The 19,091-nt window shown below is 37.4% G+C and overlaps 1 protein-coding gene across 1 annotated transcript in view; it reads right to left on the bottom strand.

Annotated features, from left to right (window-relative positions):
* The window catches only part of MTBP (MDM2 binding protein), a gene marked incomplete at its 5' end in the record, with an annotated part of 31,361 nt that extends 13,377 nt beyond the window's left edge, over positions 1–17,984 (bottom strand). The window contains 5 exons of the mRNA XM_019665863.1: positions 1,264–1,359; positions 4,113–4,268; positions 8,230–8,347; positions 10,432–10,590; positions 17,877–17,984. Of these exons, the coding sequence (XP_019521408.1) occupies positions 1,264–1,359; positions 4,113–4,268; positions 8,230–8,347; positions 10,432–10,590; positions 17,877–17,984 (637 nt within the window). The remainder of the gene's footprint in view (positions 1–1,263; positions 1,360–4,112; positions 4,269–8,229; positions 8,348–10,431; positions 10,591–17,876) is intronic.
* Positions 17,985–19,091: the final 1,107 nt, after the last annotated feature.

The following is a 19,091-nucleotide window of genomic DNA, read 5'->3' on the forward strand; positions in this document are numbered from 1 at the left end:
GACGTCCTCCACAACTAGACTGAAGAACAAAAGGACAGCAACTTGTCTGTTCCCCTTCCCCAATTCCCCAATGCCGTTCCCTCCCCCAATTCCCCAATGAAATCTTTAAAATAAAAATAAAAATCAATCTCCCTGCCATATCAACAATGATCTTCACAACTGCATGATTTGGTCTCATTATAATGCAAAATACATATTACTCTTGTTAAAAAAACAAAAATATTTCCTCTTCCTAGAATCTACACCTCTGTACCTCACTCCTCTCCCAAATAGACCCCCTTTGCCAGGTAAACTCCCATTCATTCTTTCAAACATAGTTAAGATGTTCTCTCTAAAATTCTCTGAAATAGTGTCTGATGCGACTTTGTTCCATCCATTGTTATATAACTGTCTTCTAATACTATTTATACTGTACTAAAATCACGTGTTTCTTTCTTTCTCCCCTAATAGAGCATGTGCTTCTTAATGGCAGAAATAGTCATCTTACAGTCTTTTGCATCTTTAGCCCCTGAGTGAATGACTGTCAGTGAAGTATTTTTAAAGTCTGTGTGAAACCAAGATTAAATTCACAAAAGCCAATCAAAAAGTATGTTTCAGTTTTTCCCTGATAAACTTAAAGTTGCTTCTTAAAGATTAAGGTAAAATCAAGTTATTTTCTATTTTCATTTATAGAAAATCAATATAAAATAATATTTTGCTTTAAGAATGTGAAATATTTTATAAAATGAATTAAGGTTTTGAAAATTCATCATAAAATATTTCATCACCACCATTCCATTTGTTGTCCTTGTGAAAATGGACAAGCGCTCAGAAACTACTAATACCTTTAAGCAAGAGAATACTTTGAAATTTTATTTAAACTGGTGTGTTAAAATTCTATAAAAATGCACACATAATTAACATTTCAAAAATGGGAACATATTCCATCTAATAGTTTCTGAGCAACTACATGTAATTAGTGACCAGGGAATATTAAAATAACCAGTACTGTAAGTACATTTATAACGTAGGGACCAAAATAATTTTGATTAAAATATCTAGTAAGTAATAACAGGATATTTAAATGCTACTAAACTGATTAATCATTAAATGCCTTTTTGTTAAAAAGAAGACAAATTATGTGTGTACGTATTGCTTTGTGTTTGACATACTTTATCTTTGGTTCTATATCTCTATCCCATTTTATTAGTCACCCTTTACACTCACATAAGATAAGCTACATCAGTAACATGCAGAAGAGTCAAGTGTAAATCAGAAACTTACTCAATTCCATGATAATGACATACTGAAGCTTTTTCAAATGGTAAAACCCGCAGTTTCCGAGGACTAAGTTCTGGTGTCAGAACAAATGGTTTTTCCCTGAAACAAAATTTTTTTTATTGGTATTTAGTTTATTTAGTGACAGAGAGAAAGTTCCAGAAAGTGTCTAAACAAAGATATGTGACTTCCTTCAGTACAAGTGACACTTACATGGGATAAAAATTATATCAAACCTTAGAAAATGAAGCAGGGGTAGGCCTGCGGATTTTGTCACCTACATTTTCTGCACCTCAAGTTTCCAAAGTTATAATGGTACTTATTTCATAAACGTAACCTGAGAAATGGATACATCAAGAATGGAAAATGATTTGATGTGGAAATTCAAAAAGCAGCATTATTCCAGAAGGATTTTTTTCTTGGTGTAATGAACTAATGATTATACATTTAGTTATCCTCTTTTTTACAGGGGAATAATTAAGTCAACTCGAACCTGTGGTAACAAAAGAAGTATTGAATTCCTACTATAACATATGAAGGACCCAGATCTTTCTTTACCTGGGAATGTAGTCATCTTGACACCTACTTTAAGAGTCAGCAACCATTTAAATATTAGAGTGTATCAGAGGCTAACTTGCTGACTTCAGCTCTTCTTCTGAGGTAGGCTTTCCGTCAGCAGGTAGGCTAAAATCAATCATATGGTGAGCTTACGTGAAACGTTCATGCTCGGCCCCTTCCAAACCCAGACCTGCAGGGGTATATAAAAACCTCAGGAAGGTCATCACTGCAATGAGGTTCAGCTCTCCCAGTTATTCTATTAATAATAGGTGCCCGCCCACCTCCTTTGCCTGTGTCGAAAGGCACTGTTCTAATGGACTGGATCACGTTCCTGAAGCTCAGAACAGGTTAGCTGGGAATGGGAGAATTATGCATCAGGGGTCTTTACACGGTAACAGCATGAAGTAGCAGGGGCTTGAATTCAGAAGACTTAGAAACGGTACATAGAAAGGCAAGCAGATAGAGTACCAAGAATAAATCTGCCATCACGTTTCCCCCTACGGCATTAGGAAAGAAACTGCCCATTGGCCACAGAAAATGACCTAGGGTATTATGGTAAGCATCTGAAATTATTACATTAACATGTAAGACATATGCTAACTAATAAACTTGAAAGAACAGACTTTATATTCTAATGCATTCACTGAAACTGCTCCACAAAAAGTAGCGCTAATAAATTGCAATGACCCCAGTGTCTTGTTGACTGAGCATGACAACGAATAATTTTGTAATATAGAACTCTTTCTTTCGGTCCCTAGCATTTTAGTTACTTCCTTTACCATGCTGTATTCCATTTCTGATTTCAATCCCTCTCAGCAACTTTATCTTTTTTGGTTTAATCTTACTCAGACCTTGTTCTTTCTAAAAGAAACATTGTAACAAATAGGTATTTTGTCAATGTTTAATATTTCTTTGGTATATCACAGGAGTCAGGCCTCTGCTTTAATTTAGTATAGCACTGTGAATTGCTCCTTGCATAGTTAGACGTTTAATAAAGTCCACAGGTTCTTAATTCACTGCCATGAAAGCTCACCCTTCAACTTGAGTGTTAACAGAAGATATGTTTGATAACGACGCAGTCCTTTACTAACATCAAGGAACCATATCAAACTTTCCTAAATCAATCATCTGTAAACTAAAGAAAGAATTAAATATATGTCCCCAACAACACTGCATCTAGAAAGACATCTGGTCAAAAACAGTAAAATGTAACGTACATAATTCAGTTTTAGCAAACCCATCTGATTCATGCTTAGTGATTTAGAAGGACAATAATCCAACATTAAATAGATGAAAATGTGTACACACTTCTTCACTTTTGTGGTTCCCACAAAAGAAGAAAATGACTCCAAAATTACATAATTTTTATGTCATTAAGATCATTAAGTCATTAAGACCGAGAGTCATTAAAATCATCAAGCTTTCAAAGTTGTTCTGTCTCTCCAGTGAACGTGCACATTAAGGCAATCTGCTCTATTATTGTCTTTGAGATAAAACTACCTTCAAATAGATGCTCCCCAACATTTACCTTTAAAATCAATATTTGCCAAAACAACCTTTGTAAAAGTGATCAAAATGATCTATAATTTTTAAGGTCCTTTGGAAGGTTTTCAAAATAATGGATTAACAATTAAGAAGAAGTTGGGGTAGTAAACAAATTATTAAAATCTCACGAGTATTTGATGTCACAGTTTTACCTGTAATTAAGTCAACTTTAGCAACATTCAGTTTTTATCCACTAGAAACTTAGTGGAAGTTGTCTTGGAAGTCAAATTAGTTATAAATTATTCATGTAGACACTGAGTTCTTACTTGGTAACGTTATGGTTTCAAAAGCATTTTTATTACACTTCCCTGTTCTCTTCAGTTGAAAGATTGTGCTTTTTACTACTATTAGGTATGAGTGACAATGTCATGACAAGTACAGAGCAGCAAAATCAAAACACCAGAGTCACAGAAAAGAGAATTAAAATGCATATATATTTGCAAGTCAAATTATATTTTCTTAAAAAGTACTGTCCTTTGTATACAAAGTAGAAGCTACTGACTTTTACAGGGAATGTGCTGAGATTGCTCTTATTATTCTTGCTCCCCTTACATTCAGTGCCACGAAACTGTGGGACATTTGGCCACGGTAAAATGTGAGGATTAAGGCCCATTGACAAGCATGGGAGTCCAACTTGTGAATTCTGCCTACGTGGCACAGGCCATGAATTGACTGGGGAAATGAGATGCAAAGCGCTTTTTTAAATGATTTTTTGAAAAAAATTAATGGGAGGTTATAACTTTCTAACTTACCCCTTTTGAATCTGTAACGGTTGAAGATCTCCAATTGGTAAACCATCGGAGGTAAAGAATTTCAGCAATTCTTTAGCATCTAATAACGTGATTGAATCCCGTGCACCCTCTTTATGGCCCAGCAACTGTTCAGATGAGCAAGATAACGAACCAGTTCTGGGGGAAAAATGTTATATAGATTCAATGAAAGTGGATTAGAATTCACCACAGTCAGGAAAAGATGATACAAGCAGAAACCAGAAAAATATACAAATAAAATTGACAAACCACACATGTAGGAAGAAAATACAGTAAAATCTTTGAAAATCATTTAGTACCAGAGTACATTTTTAAAAACCTGTAGGTCACAGTGAAACTTACAGATGGATATAATCCCATTCTTTATAAATGGCAGCATGATTCATTATTTAGTGCTGTGAGGTTATCAAGTCTATAAAATTTAAATCAAAACCCTCTCGTATGTTCTGGAACCCCACAATATTGTAAATTTTGAGGGTAGAGACTGGATGTTCCAATTTTCTATGAACTTGAAAGATTACTTGAAGCACAACCATGAAATGAGGCAGTTATCAGAAATCTCTCCAAGGTCCCTTCTACCGTGATTACGACATGATGAATAAGCACTGGGTCACTATTATACCTAAACTATTTGCACAACTTTATCCTTTTCAAGCTACATCCTTAATCCTCACATATATCCTTGAAAAAGACAGCACAGGTCTCACCTCAAAATCAAGTTAACACCTGAAAATAAGCACTGTGTAACATGAAAGTCAGCATACCAAGCCTAAAAAACAACCATGAATCCTATTTTTCAGAAAGATACCAACACACAATCGTTTGCCTTACAGACCTAGGGTGACACAGCTATTTAAAATGGCTGAGTCAGAAGTAGACTAGCTCTGAATGAAGTACTATTTCTACTGCATCACTCCATAAACCCACAAAGCTCTTAGAAAATTTCAAAAGCAGCAGGGAGAAAAATACTTTAGATTCAGAGAGTGCTAAAGGTTTTTATCAAGCACCGAGTCACAGATCACGCGGTGGCTCTGTGTCACCAAAGCATAAATAAAATCTTTCGATCCCGGCACAGAAAATTAATTTCCTGACTTTATATTAATTCAAGTATTTTCTGATTATTTTATTACTCAAATCAAGCATTTTTACTAATAATTACACGATTAACATGTTGACACTGTGAGTTACTACTTACATTTCTATACATTAGGGATCAATAATACACTGACAGTAACCCTTTCCCCTTTCCATGCCCGCTATTTTTGAAATTGAAAATATAAATCTAATAAAAATAGTCAAACAAGAAAATAATCAAACATGTTCTATGAACTTTACACTCTAGGAGGGCAAGAACTACATTATGAGTTTAATTTAATTTCTATATAGCTATTCTCTAACAGTAACTCACAAAGGTTTCTTAATGAAAATTACTCTCAATCATTTTACAAGCTGGATGTAATGGGGAAATGTATAATTTGCATTTATATAGAATCCTGGACACAAAGATATCAAAGCAATTTAAAATCCTGTTTGTGATAAATTACACTACCAAAATATGTCTTAGGTTAAGAAAAACAAAACCAAAACACTGACACTTTATTTTGCTCAGTGTTTTCAAGCTTACGAAGTATTTTTTCATACATGATCTCATTAAATTTTCACAACTTTGAAGTAGAACTGAGACTGTCATCCCATCTTAAAGATAAGGCAACAAAGTCTCACAACAGGTGACTGACTTTGCCTAAAACCAAATTCTTATGACTTCTGAATTTCACTACGTTAATGGTCTTTTATTTTCCAGTTCAACCTGTTTTAACACAAAACAAGTTCTTAAAATATGCAATATAACTTTTGTCCACAATCAACAATTTGATGGTATCTTCCCATATTTTGATGACCGATGTGGCCTTGTATGGCCCTGTATGTCTGAATGTATTTCACTCATTTATCCATTAGGTCTCAGCTCAAATGTAACCTCCTCAGAGAGTTGTCCCTGACCATCTGACCTCATCTACATTATCACCATTTCCCTCCCCTCAGTAAGTAAAATTATTACCCCTCAGTCCCTTTGTTTCTTTTATTCATCACAGATAGAGTAATTTATAATTACAGCATTTACTTGTCTGGTTATTTGTTTTCTTTTGACTGTCTCGCCCATGAAAATGCAAAGCTCTAAGAGGAGAGCCTGACCCATAGTTGGTGCTCAATAAATATCTGTTGATATATATGAACAAAATGATACAGCAACTCTTTTTTTCTTTTTTAGCTGAGCCATCCTGCTACCTGTTGGCAGCTCAGCTCTGGCCGGGCATCAAACCGCTGTTGCTCAGAGCTCAAACTCTTGAGCGAGCTCTTAACCAACTGAGCCACTCAGCCGGCCCTCGTACAAGTCTTTCTGTGGAGTTATGTTTTAATTTCTCTTAAGCAAATACTTAGTAATGGGATTGCTGAGATAGGTCTGAGTATGTTTAGTGTTATAAGAACCTGCCAGATCGTTTTCTGAAGTAGATACATCATTTTATATTCCCATCAACAACGTATGAGAGTTCTGACTGTCCCATATACTTGCCTATAATTTATCAGTCTTGTCAATTTTAGCCATTCCAGTGGGAGCACAGAATTTTATTTTAGGATGTACTATGATCATATAGCCTAGCCCCTAAAGTTAGACATTATTTTTAATGTTTCTTATTTTAAATAACACTGAGAACAAATACCCTTGCATAATAACTCGGTGTATATCACTAATTTTTTCATTAGGCTAAATTAATCAATGTGATGTTATAAATGTTTGCAAATTTTTCTATTCTACATTTCTTGCTAAGGTTACTTCTAATATTTATGGTTTTACTTGCTATTTTGAATGAGTTCTTTTTCATTGTGTTTAAAATTGGAACTGGCTGGTTAGAGAAAAACTGTGCTTTCTATATATATCTTATCACTGGCCATTTTACAAATTCTTCTGCTACTTTCAGGCCTCTACTTCTTTTGGTCTTCTTATTAACACATATAACTCTTTTAAACTCTTTAGTTTTCCTTATTTTAACTCATTGGCTAAAACTAGCAGAATAATGATTTTAAAAGAAAAGTGGTGACAGCAGGTATCTGTTCTTGCACCTGACTTTAATGGGAGTTTAATTTTGATGCTTAAAAATAAAGTCACTAAAGATTATGTCCCTGGTGTCAAACTTTACATCAATATTCCTTAAATGAAATGAATATTATTTAAATATAGCCAGGAACCTAAACATTCCTAGGATGGCTTGTTGGGTGGTGACCTTCCGTATTTTCTCAAACTGCATTACCAGCCACCTAACGTGCCTAAGCTAGAAACACTGAAGAAATTTTTATTTGCTTCCTCATCCCCAATATCTACTCTGTTTTCCAAGTTCTTTCCATGGCTCTTATATATATTCTCCTTCCTAGTTTCATTATCTTAATAGTATTTTAGTCTTTCAACATCTCTTGAAATATTTCAATTTATCAAAAGGACAATAAGATTTCTTTCAATGGAACAAAGCCAAGCATATGATTTTGTGCTTTAAAAATAAAGGGTTTTTACTGTCTCAAAAATAAAAATCAGGGCTGGCCAAGTGGCTCGTTGGTAAGAGTTGGTTTGGGATGCCAGCTCTGAGCAGTAGGGCCCCGGTTCGGATCCCACATTAGGGCCAGTGACACTGTGCCCTCTATAGCTAAGATGGTGAACAACAGCTTGACCTAGAGCTGGGCTGCTGTGAATCGACGGTGTAGGCTGCAGTGGGCTGCCATAAGCTACCATCAGTGGCTGGCAGCTGGCATAAGTGGCCAGCAGCTGGAGTGAGCTGTCAAGAGCCGCTGTGAGCGGACGTCCAGTGGCCGGCGACCGATCTGCCTCACCTGAGAAGAGCGCAATGATAATACCAACAGGGGCCAGTGAAGCGACGTCCTCCACAACTAGACTGAAGAACAAAAGGACAGCAACTTGTCTGTTCCCCTTCCCNTATTTAGCATCTTAGCTGTGGAGGGCAGTGTCACTGGCCCTCATATGTGGGATCCAAACCGGGGCCCTCTAGCATCCCAAGCCAGCTCTTAACCATCGCACCACTCGGCCGGCCCTTACCTTATTTTTTGTTTAGCTCTTTCAAACGTTTCCAGATTTTGAAGAACATGCACTTCGGGCCATTCCAGGGAATTGGCTTCCATCAGACTTGAAGAAATAGGTTCCACTGGACTGGTATCTGAAGAGAAAGAAATACACATAAGCACCGAAAAGTATTAACCTACTGAATTCTGCTAGATAAGAATATATTATGCAGATACATGCATCCATCTGTGTCTGTGTGGTGTGTGCCATGAACGCGCGTGTATAAAAGGGGATGCTGGATTCACTGTACAATCCTTCCCTTATGCATTTATTAAGGCTATCTCTGGTGGCCTTAACTGTGAAAAATGCCATAGAAAAGTTTTGGGGACACAGACAAAAAATCACTATTAAGCTTTCTTTATTTTATTATCGCCCCAAAATAAAAGTGCATCATTGCTCAAGACCTATATATACCAAGCCCCTCAGCTCCTAACAAAGAGTTCTGTGACCATTCTATCCTAGTTAGATTCCTTTCCTTGAAATTCGTATTTGCTTATTTAACCAAAAAATACACAGCACTTAAACTTCATACCAGGAAACTTTCTAAGCAATTTACAAATAATTTATTTAATCCTCGTAACAACCCATGTCATCGCTAATTTAAAGATAAAAAAGTAAGGCTCAGAGAGGTTAGAAAACTTGCCCAAGGTCACACAGCACGCAAGCTGCAGAGCTGGGATTCAAACTTCTTAGTGTTGCTCCAGAGCCTATGCTGTGACCAAGAAGCTATTCCCTCTCACTTACTGAACACCCCCCCCCCATTTACAAGTAACCATTGACTGTCTCCAGTATCTTTCAGATTACCCCACACTACTATGTAACTCTGGTACTGAAATGTAACGATGGTAACAATAATACAAATGACAGCTCTAACAATTTTGGGGGCATCTATTGTGTTCTAAGTGTTTCATATGTATCAACTCACTTAATCCTCATAATAAGCCTATTAAGTGGGTAATGTTATTAACCCCATTTTATTTTGTTTTTTTAGCTGAGCCATCCTGCCACCTGTAGGCAGCTCAGCGGCAGCTCAGCTCGGGCCGGGACTCAAACCACTGTTGCTCAGAGCCCAAACTCTTGAGCGAGCTCTTTACCAACTGAGCCACTCAGCCGGACCTTATTACCCCCATTTTAAACATGAGGAAACAGAGGCAGGGAGAGGATAAATAACTTGCCTCCAGGCATTTAGCAAACAAGCCACCAAACTGCGTTTGGAACCCTGGGCTCTAGAGCACGGCATTCGGGGCTGTATTTATATTTTGCTTTCCAAATAGATCATAAACCTGTTGAAAGCAGAGGATCCTAGTTTTTACTTCATTGTGTACCCTCATGGCGTCAGACAAAAGGCATTCAACAAACATTACTGTTAACTTGATTCTTCAATCATTTTCTTATTCATCTATGGCATAAAAATGATTCTCACAGAATTAAAAACAAAAACTATCCTGCACATTTAAAATGCCAGGCATCTTTAACTGCTTTCTTGTTAGATCTTGAGAAGCTTCACTCAATTCAAATTCATCACAATAAAAAGAGCCAGGAAAATAGAAATACAAGTTAATAGAGAAATGATTTCCTGCTCCCGCAGTAAAGTTTGGTAACTTCCTGCCAGAGTGAATGGCAGCTGTTGGAGCATCTTATTATGTGAAGTTTGAACTATATTATATTCACTGGATAGGTTGCACTTTTCTCACCTTATGAATACACAGCTTAATAGAAACCCCTTTTAGCAGCTTAGTAAGAGTAGTAAGAGAGATCGCTTTAAAAGCTTCTCCCTCTGCTCAAAAACAATTATCCTAAACATGTTTTCTGAAAGAGGTAATTAGGAAATTTTTAATGTTCAAATGATGAGAAATACAGGCCATCATATACACAGTGAGTCCTCACTTAACATCCATAGGTTCTGTAGCTTTAAGTGAAACAACTTGAAACCAATTTTACCAAAGACTAATTGATATAAAGAAGAGTTAAGTTCCTACAGCACTTCATCAATGACGAAACAATGTTGAATGAAACGACGTTACTTGAGGACCTGCTCTACTTGGATATGCAAATATCTATCATTATTTCTATTTAAAAGATACATTTTGATTTGATTAATGTATTTTATTAGTTTTAATAATAATAAATGTCACACACACAAAAAAACCCTTACTATTTAAAGCAACAAAAACTTACCATTTAACATACTGGGGGTGTTAATTTTGTCTGTCTTTATTAGAGTTTTAGGACTAATAGCATCGAAACGATCTAAAAAGCGTTCTCTTGTGAGCATCAATAGATGTTTGAGTTCATCAACAGAAAGTACTTCAGGCTGCTTTGCCAACTTTCTCCTTTCTGTAAGACAAAAAATCAATAGGATCAACCATACAACTGTCATTTTAAATCCTCTCTAAAGCACATCTACTACTATTTTATGGAACATATTTTGAAAAGGAAAACAAGTGAATTTATCTGGCGAATCACCATTCCTGTGTAGGCTGGTTTCGTTTTACTCCCATGTGTAGGTAATGGTAGAATTTCCAGTTATGTGAGAGAAACAAAAGAAGAGTCATTTGTTAACACTGAAAGGCGCTAAACAGTGAAGACAAGATTACCAAAGTTTTCAGAAATATATCGCAGAGCTTTATGCTGGTGTTTTTGTGAAAATAAAACCTGCAAGACTTTCAGTTAAACGTGGTAGCTTGGCCACTTTCACCTATTTCTTCTCTTTCCCCAAACCTACAATTGCAGTAAAGGAAGAAGACAACGAAAGGAGAAACGATACAGAACGGCAGTTTTCCACAAACCTTGGCAGATACATGATGACGCGGTGGTAACTGAGTCGGATGGAGCTAAGGAAGGAGAAACTTGGGAGCCTACAGGGGCACGACCTATGGGGTATTAATTAGGAAGATGGAGACGAGGTCCTGGGCTAACACAGGACCGGATTCATGGGTATTTTAGGGAGGGAGTAGTGAGAACCAAAGGTCCCCACCCGCCCCGTCCTCCGGTCTCAGAGTCCGGTGACTTCACGCTCATTGTTTTGGTGGAAACTGAAAGAAGGCATCTCAGACTATGAAATATCAGGTACATTCAAAGGTGATATGATGCTGGGGTTAAAACTAAGGAATTAAATGAGAGTCTACGTATTGAATGGTTGGGATCCTCACCCTGCGGCCAGAAAGCTAGCAGCTACAAATGCCCCACTGGAAAGATTGAGGGGTTCTCCTTTTGAAAAACTGAAAGCCTGCAGAGAAAAGGGGTTGGTACTAATATTGAAGAGGAGGTAGGGATAGGAACTCACAACCAAAATGTTGAGTTGTCACTCCACCACTCTACAATGCAGCTTGTCAGATACTGTATTAGAGTGAGGTGTGTAAGAACTTTCCATTTAAATCAGGACAGACAATAAAAAACCACCAGACAGGAAGGAAAGGTGTTGAGGGGGGAGGGGGACTCTGCATTTCCATGGTCCTATGGCTACACGTGTAAGGACTTTGATTAGGTACCACTTCCAGCTCTCTTCTCCCTCCCATCACTCACTGGGTTAGTCTGGCAAAGAAACTAGGAATGCTCTGATGAGACCCTTGCTTTCCAACTTCATCTGAGCTAGCAAACCTCAGAGTGCCTGGGCTCTGCAACGTGGTAAGGGCCCTGCCCTCTTAGAGTTGATCTGCAGCTGCCCAGCTCTGGCAGTCATTCCGGGGACAAATTCAATTCTAGGTGTGCGTATCAGAAAACCCGCCTGGCCATAGATCTAAAAAGTCATTTCCTTCAATCCAGCTTTTATCTGTAATTTATCTCCACCTGTGTGTGTCTTAAGTTTATTTCTCAATTGGTTCCAACTTTGGGAGGGAAAAAAGGTATTATTTACTGTCCCCCTTCAAACTAAAAAAAAGTCCAGGATGAAAGAGAAAGGCTAAAGCAAGCAAAGAGAAAAATGGAGCCCAGGGCTGGCCGAGTGGCTCAGCTGGTTAAGAGTGAGAGCTCTGAGCAACAGCAGTTCGATTCCCGGCCTGAGCTGAGTTGCCAACAGGTGGCAGGATGGCTCAGCTTAAAAAAAAAAAAAAAAGAAAGAAAAAGAAAAAAGGAGCCCAGCAGAAACAAAACAATCACAGAGGAAAGAAGGAAAGTTTGTTGTAATTAATATTCTCATAGAAATAAGAGAAGATGCTACACCCAAGAAACAAGCACAGGATGCTCTGATAAAGAAACAGTCCATAAACAAGAAAAGACTTTTAAAAATTAGGCACATGAGACCTCAAATTTTTAAAATTCCATAAAAGGGCTTAAAATGGAAGATATCCCCCAGAAACTAGAGCAAAAAGAAAACAATATGTGAATGAAAACGAAAAGTAAGAATTCTGTCCAGGAAAGCCAATATATAACTAGTAAGAGGTCTAGAAAGAAAGAGAAGAGATAATGGGAGGAAAGAAATTATTAAAGAGATCAGAAAATTTTTCAGACTTAAGAGTGTGACTCTTCCGTTGAAATGGCTCATCAAGTACACAGCTTGAGAGGGAGGGACGGCAGCGGAGCATACACACACTACGGTTCACAGTAAAACTTTCAGACACAAAGCTCCTGGCAAGAAAGGTTCCAGAAGGGGGTGAAAGCAAATCAACCAAAACAGATCACTGCAAAGGATAAAAACAGTATTGGATTTCTCAACAGGAACACAGCAACGCAGAAGACAATAGAGCGATGCCTTCAAAATATTGAGGATAAAAGATTTCCAGCTTGGAATTCTATATGAATTATCCATCAAGTAAAGATATTTTCAGACATGCAAGAGCTGAAAATTTTACGCCCCATGAACTTCTACTCAAGAAGCTGCTGGAAGATATGCTCCAACTAAACATGGGAGTAAGCCAAGAAAACGGAGGAGGATGGGTCTAGGAAAAAGGAAGATTCCAAAAGGAGAAGAGAGAGAAGACTCAGCAGGTCTAAGAAGCAACTCGTCCACAACAGGGCAAAATATAAACACTCTGGAAAAAAAAAATTAAGAGAAAACGGAACTGCTGTGTTTGAAAATACGGTGAATTTAATTGATGGGTGCGTGGCAGAAATGTCGGTGCCTCTGGAAAACATAATATTTTGACTGTAAGGAAGAATGGGAAATTAAAAATAAGGTGATCATCAACCATAAGAAAGACAAAGATGATACAAGAAAGGAGAGTTGGTCATCGTCACAGAATACATGACTTAGCAGTAAACCTATGTATATACGTAGTCATACTAATGCTGAAACCACCGATTTAACCAAAATTCATGACGTCACTGGAAAGGGTGGAAAGGGGAAGTGAAGATGATGTGGGCAAGTTGTCTTTATCTTCCAAAGTTAGATGTTAAAATAATATGTGAAACTGGTAAATCAAGAAACAGCAGCACGCACATATTATTTAGAAAACTAGAGGAAATGTCAGAAAAACTCTCTGCCGGGGGGTAGAGACTGACAGATGGGGAGGAGAGGGTAGGGCGCTGCAGCTTTCCATTTTAAGTTTCCCAGCTCCACTTGAATTTTTAAACTATACCCATGCATTACTTTTATAAAAGTATTTCAGTTTTGAAATGCTTATGGACTAATCACAGTTTCTTTTATAAGAAAATAGTAAAGTATAAATTCAGAGAGAATTCAATTCAGCAAACATTTGAGTATGTACCGCCTGGAAAGCACTGTGCTGCGCCCTCTGACACTGGAGATTGGAGCCCATGATGTCACACTGCGTAAGGGGAAGAGTGGAGCACATGACTTCACATTACATGGGGTCAGTACATAAACAACAGGAGGGAATAGGCTGAAAAGGAAGTGGCCAGTCTTGAGGTTCTACTTGAGACCATCAGCTTTATGAGAAATGCCTCCGTAACATCCCACCTCACCAACGTGGACATTGGAAGGGTCGTTCCGGTTCTGATCCAGATGAATAACACACGGCTTCTGAAGTCAACACCACCAGTCATGGGAAAGTAAAAGTTGTAATATATGCTGCTTTTATTACACCTTCTTAGTGAGAAAATAAGAAGCAGTCAAGCTTTTTATTTTCTGCACAATCTGCTGGAAGCCACTCGAAAACAAAGTTATCGATGATTTGCTTTCATCTGAATGATGTACAATAAGTAATATGCTTCAGGAATTAGCCCTATAACAGTATTAATTCTAAAAATATACTTAAAATCATGCATCTGACGTATGCTTATGAAAACGTGTCAATTATATTACCTACTGGACAATCTGAAGAGCAGGGTAAGCCTTTCTGCTGGCCTTGATGACTGAGCAGTAGAGAGAGAAAACAGATGAAGTTTAACAGAGTGATGAGCAGGATAACTTCCCTAGGTGACAAATAATCTCTACACAAACGAGTGTGCACACAAGTGGCAGATAAAGATTTGGGAGAAATATACTGGACTAAAGTCTAAAAATAAATTAGCTAAAGAATACTATTTCTTCAAAAGCTAGTAATAACTAAGGATTTATTAAAGAAAAATATAGAGCAGCATATCTAAAGGATCAGCAGATGAAGCAATAGGGTTTGCACTGGTTCTATAAATGGTCACACGATGTAGAAAGCTCGGAATAGTGACCCAACACTGCAGCAGAATGACGGCACTGCTGCTTTGGTATTTGTTTTGCATCACACTGAATAGCCTTTTACTTAAAACTTGTTCAGCATCCTTAAACTTCTTCTTTCAAAATCAGTGAAACAATACAGTTAACATTTTCCAATACAAGTTACAAATGACCAAAAAAAGGTGTAAAATATAAATTATAAAATTTTAAATTTTAAATATCACTCTAAACAAGAGGATGAGATATAATTAAAAAAAATAAAATAAAATGAGTGACAATAAATTAGTCTAAAAACTTAAACCCTAACAGGAATTTTATTTGATTTTTGTGTTATTTTAAAAAACAAAATGCCTCCATAACGTGAGTACATTTCCATGCCATCTTTTGCAGTTGCTCTGTTTGGTTCAGTACTAGTCAGAGGAAGAGTAGGGGAAGATAAGAATAAGTTCACTCGGAGAGATTGGAGATGAGGCCAGTTGGGAGCCCATGGGACCACTCCAGGCAGGAGATGAGGGGGCTTGATCCAAGGCAGTGAGAGAAGAGGTGGACAGGAGGGGTCAGGTAAACAGAAACAGTACATCTGACTTGGTGGCTGGCTGTGGGGGTAGATTAGTCAAACCTAATTCTGGGGTGGATTAACTGGGTCATCCATATCCAGGGACAATGTGACCAGGAAACTGAAGGATAAGCAGTTCTGGGAATGAACTGAGCAAGAGATATTGGGCTCTGGACGAATCTAAACTCACCCAGGTGATGGCTAATGGGAACTAAAACTTAGGCAGCTGTACTGGTCCTTTCTTTGCAGCCTCTGATCATGTATTAAAGACCTCAGACCTTGGATGCAGATGGCATGGGCCCTAACCTGGTTTGTCACTCACTAATGATGTGACCTGGGATAAATTTTCATCTGAGTTTCTTTTTTGAAAATGGAAATAGGGCTGGAATTTACCTTAACATGATGAGGAGGAGGACTAAATAAGACAACCTATGCAATATGCTTAGCACAGGAGGGGGAAAAAAAAAAAAAAGAATAAGTTCACTCCATGTCTTGATAATTCTGAAAAACCCTTTGGAATAACTTTCTGTTTTTCAGCAAAGACTACAATCTTTGTACTGATATGGAATCAGTGTTCTTTTGCTTTTTGTTTTTCCCAAAGAAAGCTGTTCCTATTACATTACTGAGTTTTCATCCTGTACAAATTAATTAAAAATATCAATTTAAGTACTTTTATATTCATATTTCATGTCTTTGAGAATCACTGGACTAGACACTCAGATATTCTTACACTGGCAACTTTGTTTTGCCGTCATTTTCTTCTGTCTTTTGAGACCCAGGAATCCTGAACAGATGCATCTTTGTCCCCAAATTTTTAATCCAGTATTAACTCTCTGGGTAGAGAAGAAATTGATTCAGCAAGCAATTCCATCATAAATGGATTAACTGGGTCATCAGTCTTAGTCAAGGTTTAATGCTTCAGATTGCAAATGAGCCATTTCATGGATCTGCCCAGAGCTGGCGTCTCCGGCAGCTGCGCGCTCCCAGGCTTCCGTCAGCTTCAGCCCCCTCCCTGCCCTTCCTTTTCCGGGCACTGTGCCATCCCTGCAGCTGCTGCCTGTGTCACAGCGCTGGTGCGTCTACATTTTTAGCATCTACTCAGTACCACTGTTTCCCCCTGCCCACAGCAGAGCTTCCAGTCACGTCTGCAGGCAGCTATGTAGTTTTAGCTGCTAGTATTTCCCTCCCCAGCCATGCAGCAGGGATGGCCCTACTGGGGTTAACTCTTCTCACCCAAAGGAGAGATGTACCAGCTTCAGAGAGCTGCCTGTGCTTCCACTCTGACAGTGTTTCTGGTTGGAAGGGTAAGGAAGAGAGGTGGCGATGAAAGATAGGGGAGCTGTTGAAGGAACCACGTTATGAAGAGCGGCGGGAGGCTTACGGCAAGAGTCGGGGCCTGCAGAGGCGTTCAGCAGGGACAGACGAGGCCAACAAGTGAAGAATACTGCTGGCTGATGTTTGACGTGAAAGGGTTTTATCCACAGGAATACTAGTATTACAGTATTTCTTTCTTTCTTGGATTTAACATGTACTACTTTTTATTGAAATGGATTTGCCTTTCTAATTATATTTTCCTTGTGCTAATATTATTTTCATAATTTAAAAAAAAAAAGATCAATGGTTGGAGGAGTTCAAGACGACACAATTACCCTGTGTATGCACAATGGAAAAAGTAGGCGATTCTTACATGGATAACTGAGACCAAGCGTTCTAAAATTATTTTCCGTTGAATAAAACATATTACTAAATTCAAGCCATTTTTAAAATTCTTTCGAAGAATGATAGTTTGTATTTTATAATATATCTACTTAATCCTAATGCTGTTTTTCCTCTATGCAATAATGAAGCCTCACAATTTAATTTCTTAGAAGTTTATATCAATTTGCTTAAAATAAGTTCACATTAGATATTAATGATTATTTATTTATAAATATTAAAACTGATAACCAAGAAATACAGAAAAAAACAAATTATGACTTTTGAAAAGGTGTTAATTTCTGGAATAAGGAAAATCCCTAATGCCAACTTCACCCAGTACATGAAACGTGCTTACTTATTATTGGTACTCATGATTCAAGCCTAAAAACCAGTGCTCAAGCTAACATATTAATTAATCTGAAAATGCATTTTCTTCTAGTTGTAGTCTCTGTCCTCCTATGACAGCTAAAAATATATAAAGAGATTTAAAGAGACCTGTTACATATTAACCAGAATAAATTGTAGGTATCTTTTCCAGCATACAGTTAAGAATGATGAAATACAAAAGTTTCCTGGAGAAATATTTTTGCAAATGTTAACAGTGATATACAAATAAATAGGAATATTTTGAATCTGGTGGAAAACAAGTTGCAGTCTTTGTCTACTGTAAATCATCTCTACAAGAGCAAGAATAGTTCTACTAATGAGTGTCACAGCAAAAAGACAAAGTGTATAAGAAAAGTGTGGCAATAATAATGTGTTATGTCTGAACAAGTCAACATCCTTACAATAGAATATAGTGTACAAATTGTTACTTACTCAGATATTCTTTCAAAGCCAAAGCTTGAACATTAGCTAACTGCTTCTCTCTCTGTATAAGCTGCTCCCCAGAAAATTGTGGAAGTGACATGAAGTCAAAAGGGAAACCTGAGAAACAGAAAAAAGTCAGTATTAAAGCTGTTCTATGACAACAATTAATATTCAGTTCCCAGGAAATGTGTTATTACCTAATTTAAAAAAATAAGTCAAATACTCATCTCTCTTGATCTTGCATATGCATATTTCAAAGTAAATAATAATTAAGCTGCAGAAAACATGCATACTAAATGATTGTGCATTTTAAACTTTCACCTGCTTCTTAAATTGAAGGATTTAGGTGGTGAACTGAATTCCCTCTATCACATTTTCTTCTACAGGCTCAACTATTGAAATTCCTACAGAAAACACAGATGGAGTATGAAAGCTCGCCTCTGAAGACGGCCCCCCAATGAACCACACCCCCTGCTATTCATCTGTTGTGTAGTCCCTCCACAACGAATCCAAGTTGGCCCTATGAAACCAATAAAGTATGGTAAAAGTGACAGTGAATGACCTCTAGGCAAGGTCATAGAAAGCCTTGAGACAATAATCTTGTATAGATTTGGGAGGGTATCCGCTGGACACTTGTCTTATTAGGGAGACCACTTCATGGATGGTGTAGATGCCTGCCCACTGCAGTGTACACCTGAAGCTGAATAATAATGAATGTCAACTATAATTTTATATACATATATATATATATGGTCACAGGATGTGGAGTACAGTATAAGGAAAAGTCAGTGGAATTGTAACAGCTATATTTGATGTCAGAGGGGTAGTAGATTGGGGGAGGGAGGTTATCACTTTGTGAGGGGTATAAATGTCTAACTATTACATTGTTTTGTACACCTGAAACTAATAAAAAAAAACTAGTCTATATTTTGACAGATACATAAAAATGTATATAATTATGTACACACATATATTTTTAACTGAGGCAAATCTTCTCAGTTATTTTTAATGTAATGCAGTGAAATTTCCAAAGCTATTTTACAATAAAAGTGTATGCTTGTAGATAGCATTTTATATTTTGAAAAAAAGAAAAAAAAAGTTCACTCTCATCTGTTCCAGCCATCTTAACCCAGGTGCCAAACAAGTGGGTAAAGGAACCATCTATACACCAAGCCCTCTTAATTTTTCAAATGACTCAAGCACCAGCTACGTAAGACTTCAAAA

Source organism: Hipposideros armiger, unplaced genomic scaffold (genome assembly GCF_001890085.2).
Source record: "Hipposideros armiger isolate ML-2016 unplaced genomic scaffold, ASM189008v1 scaffold_455, whole genome shotgun sequence".
In the NCBI taxonomy this organism is placed as follows: domain Eukaryota; kingdom Metazoa; phylum Chordata; class Mammalia; order Chiroptera; family Hipposideridae; genus Hipposideros; species Hipposideros armiger.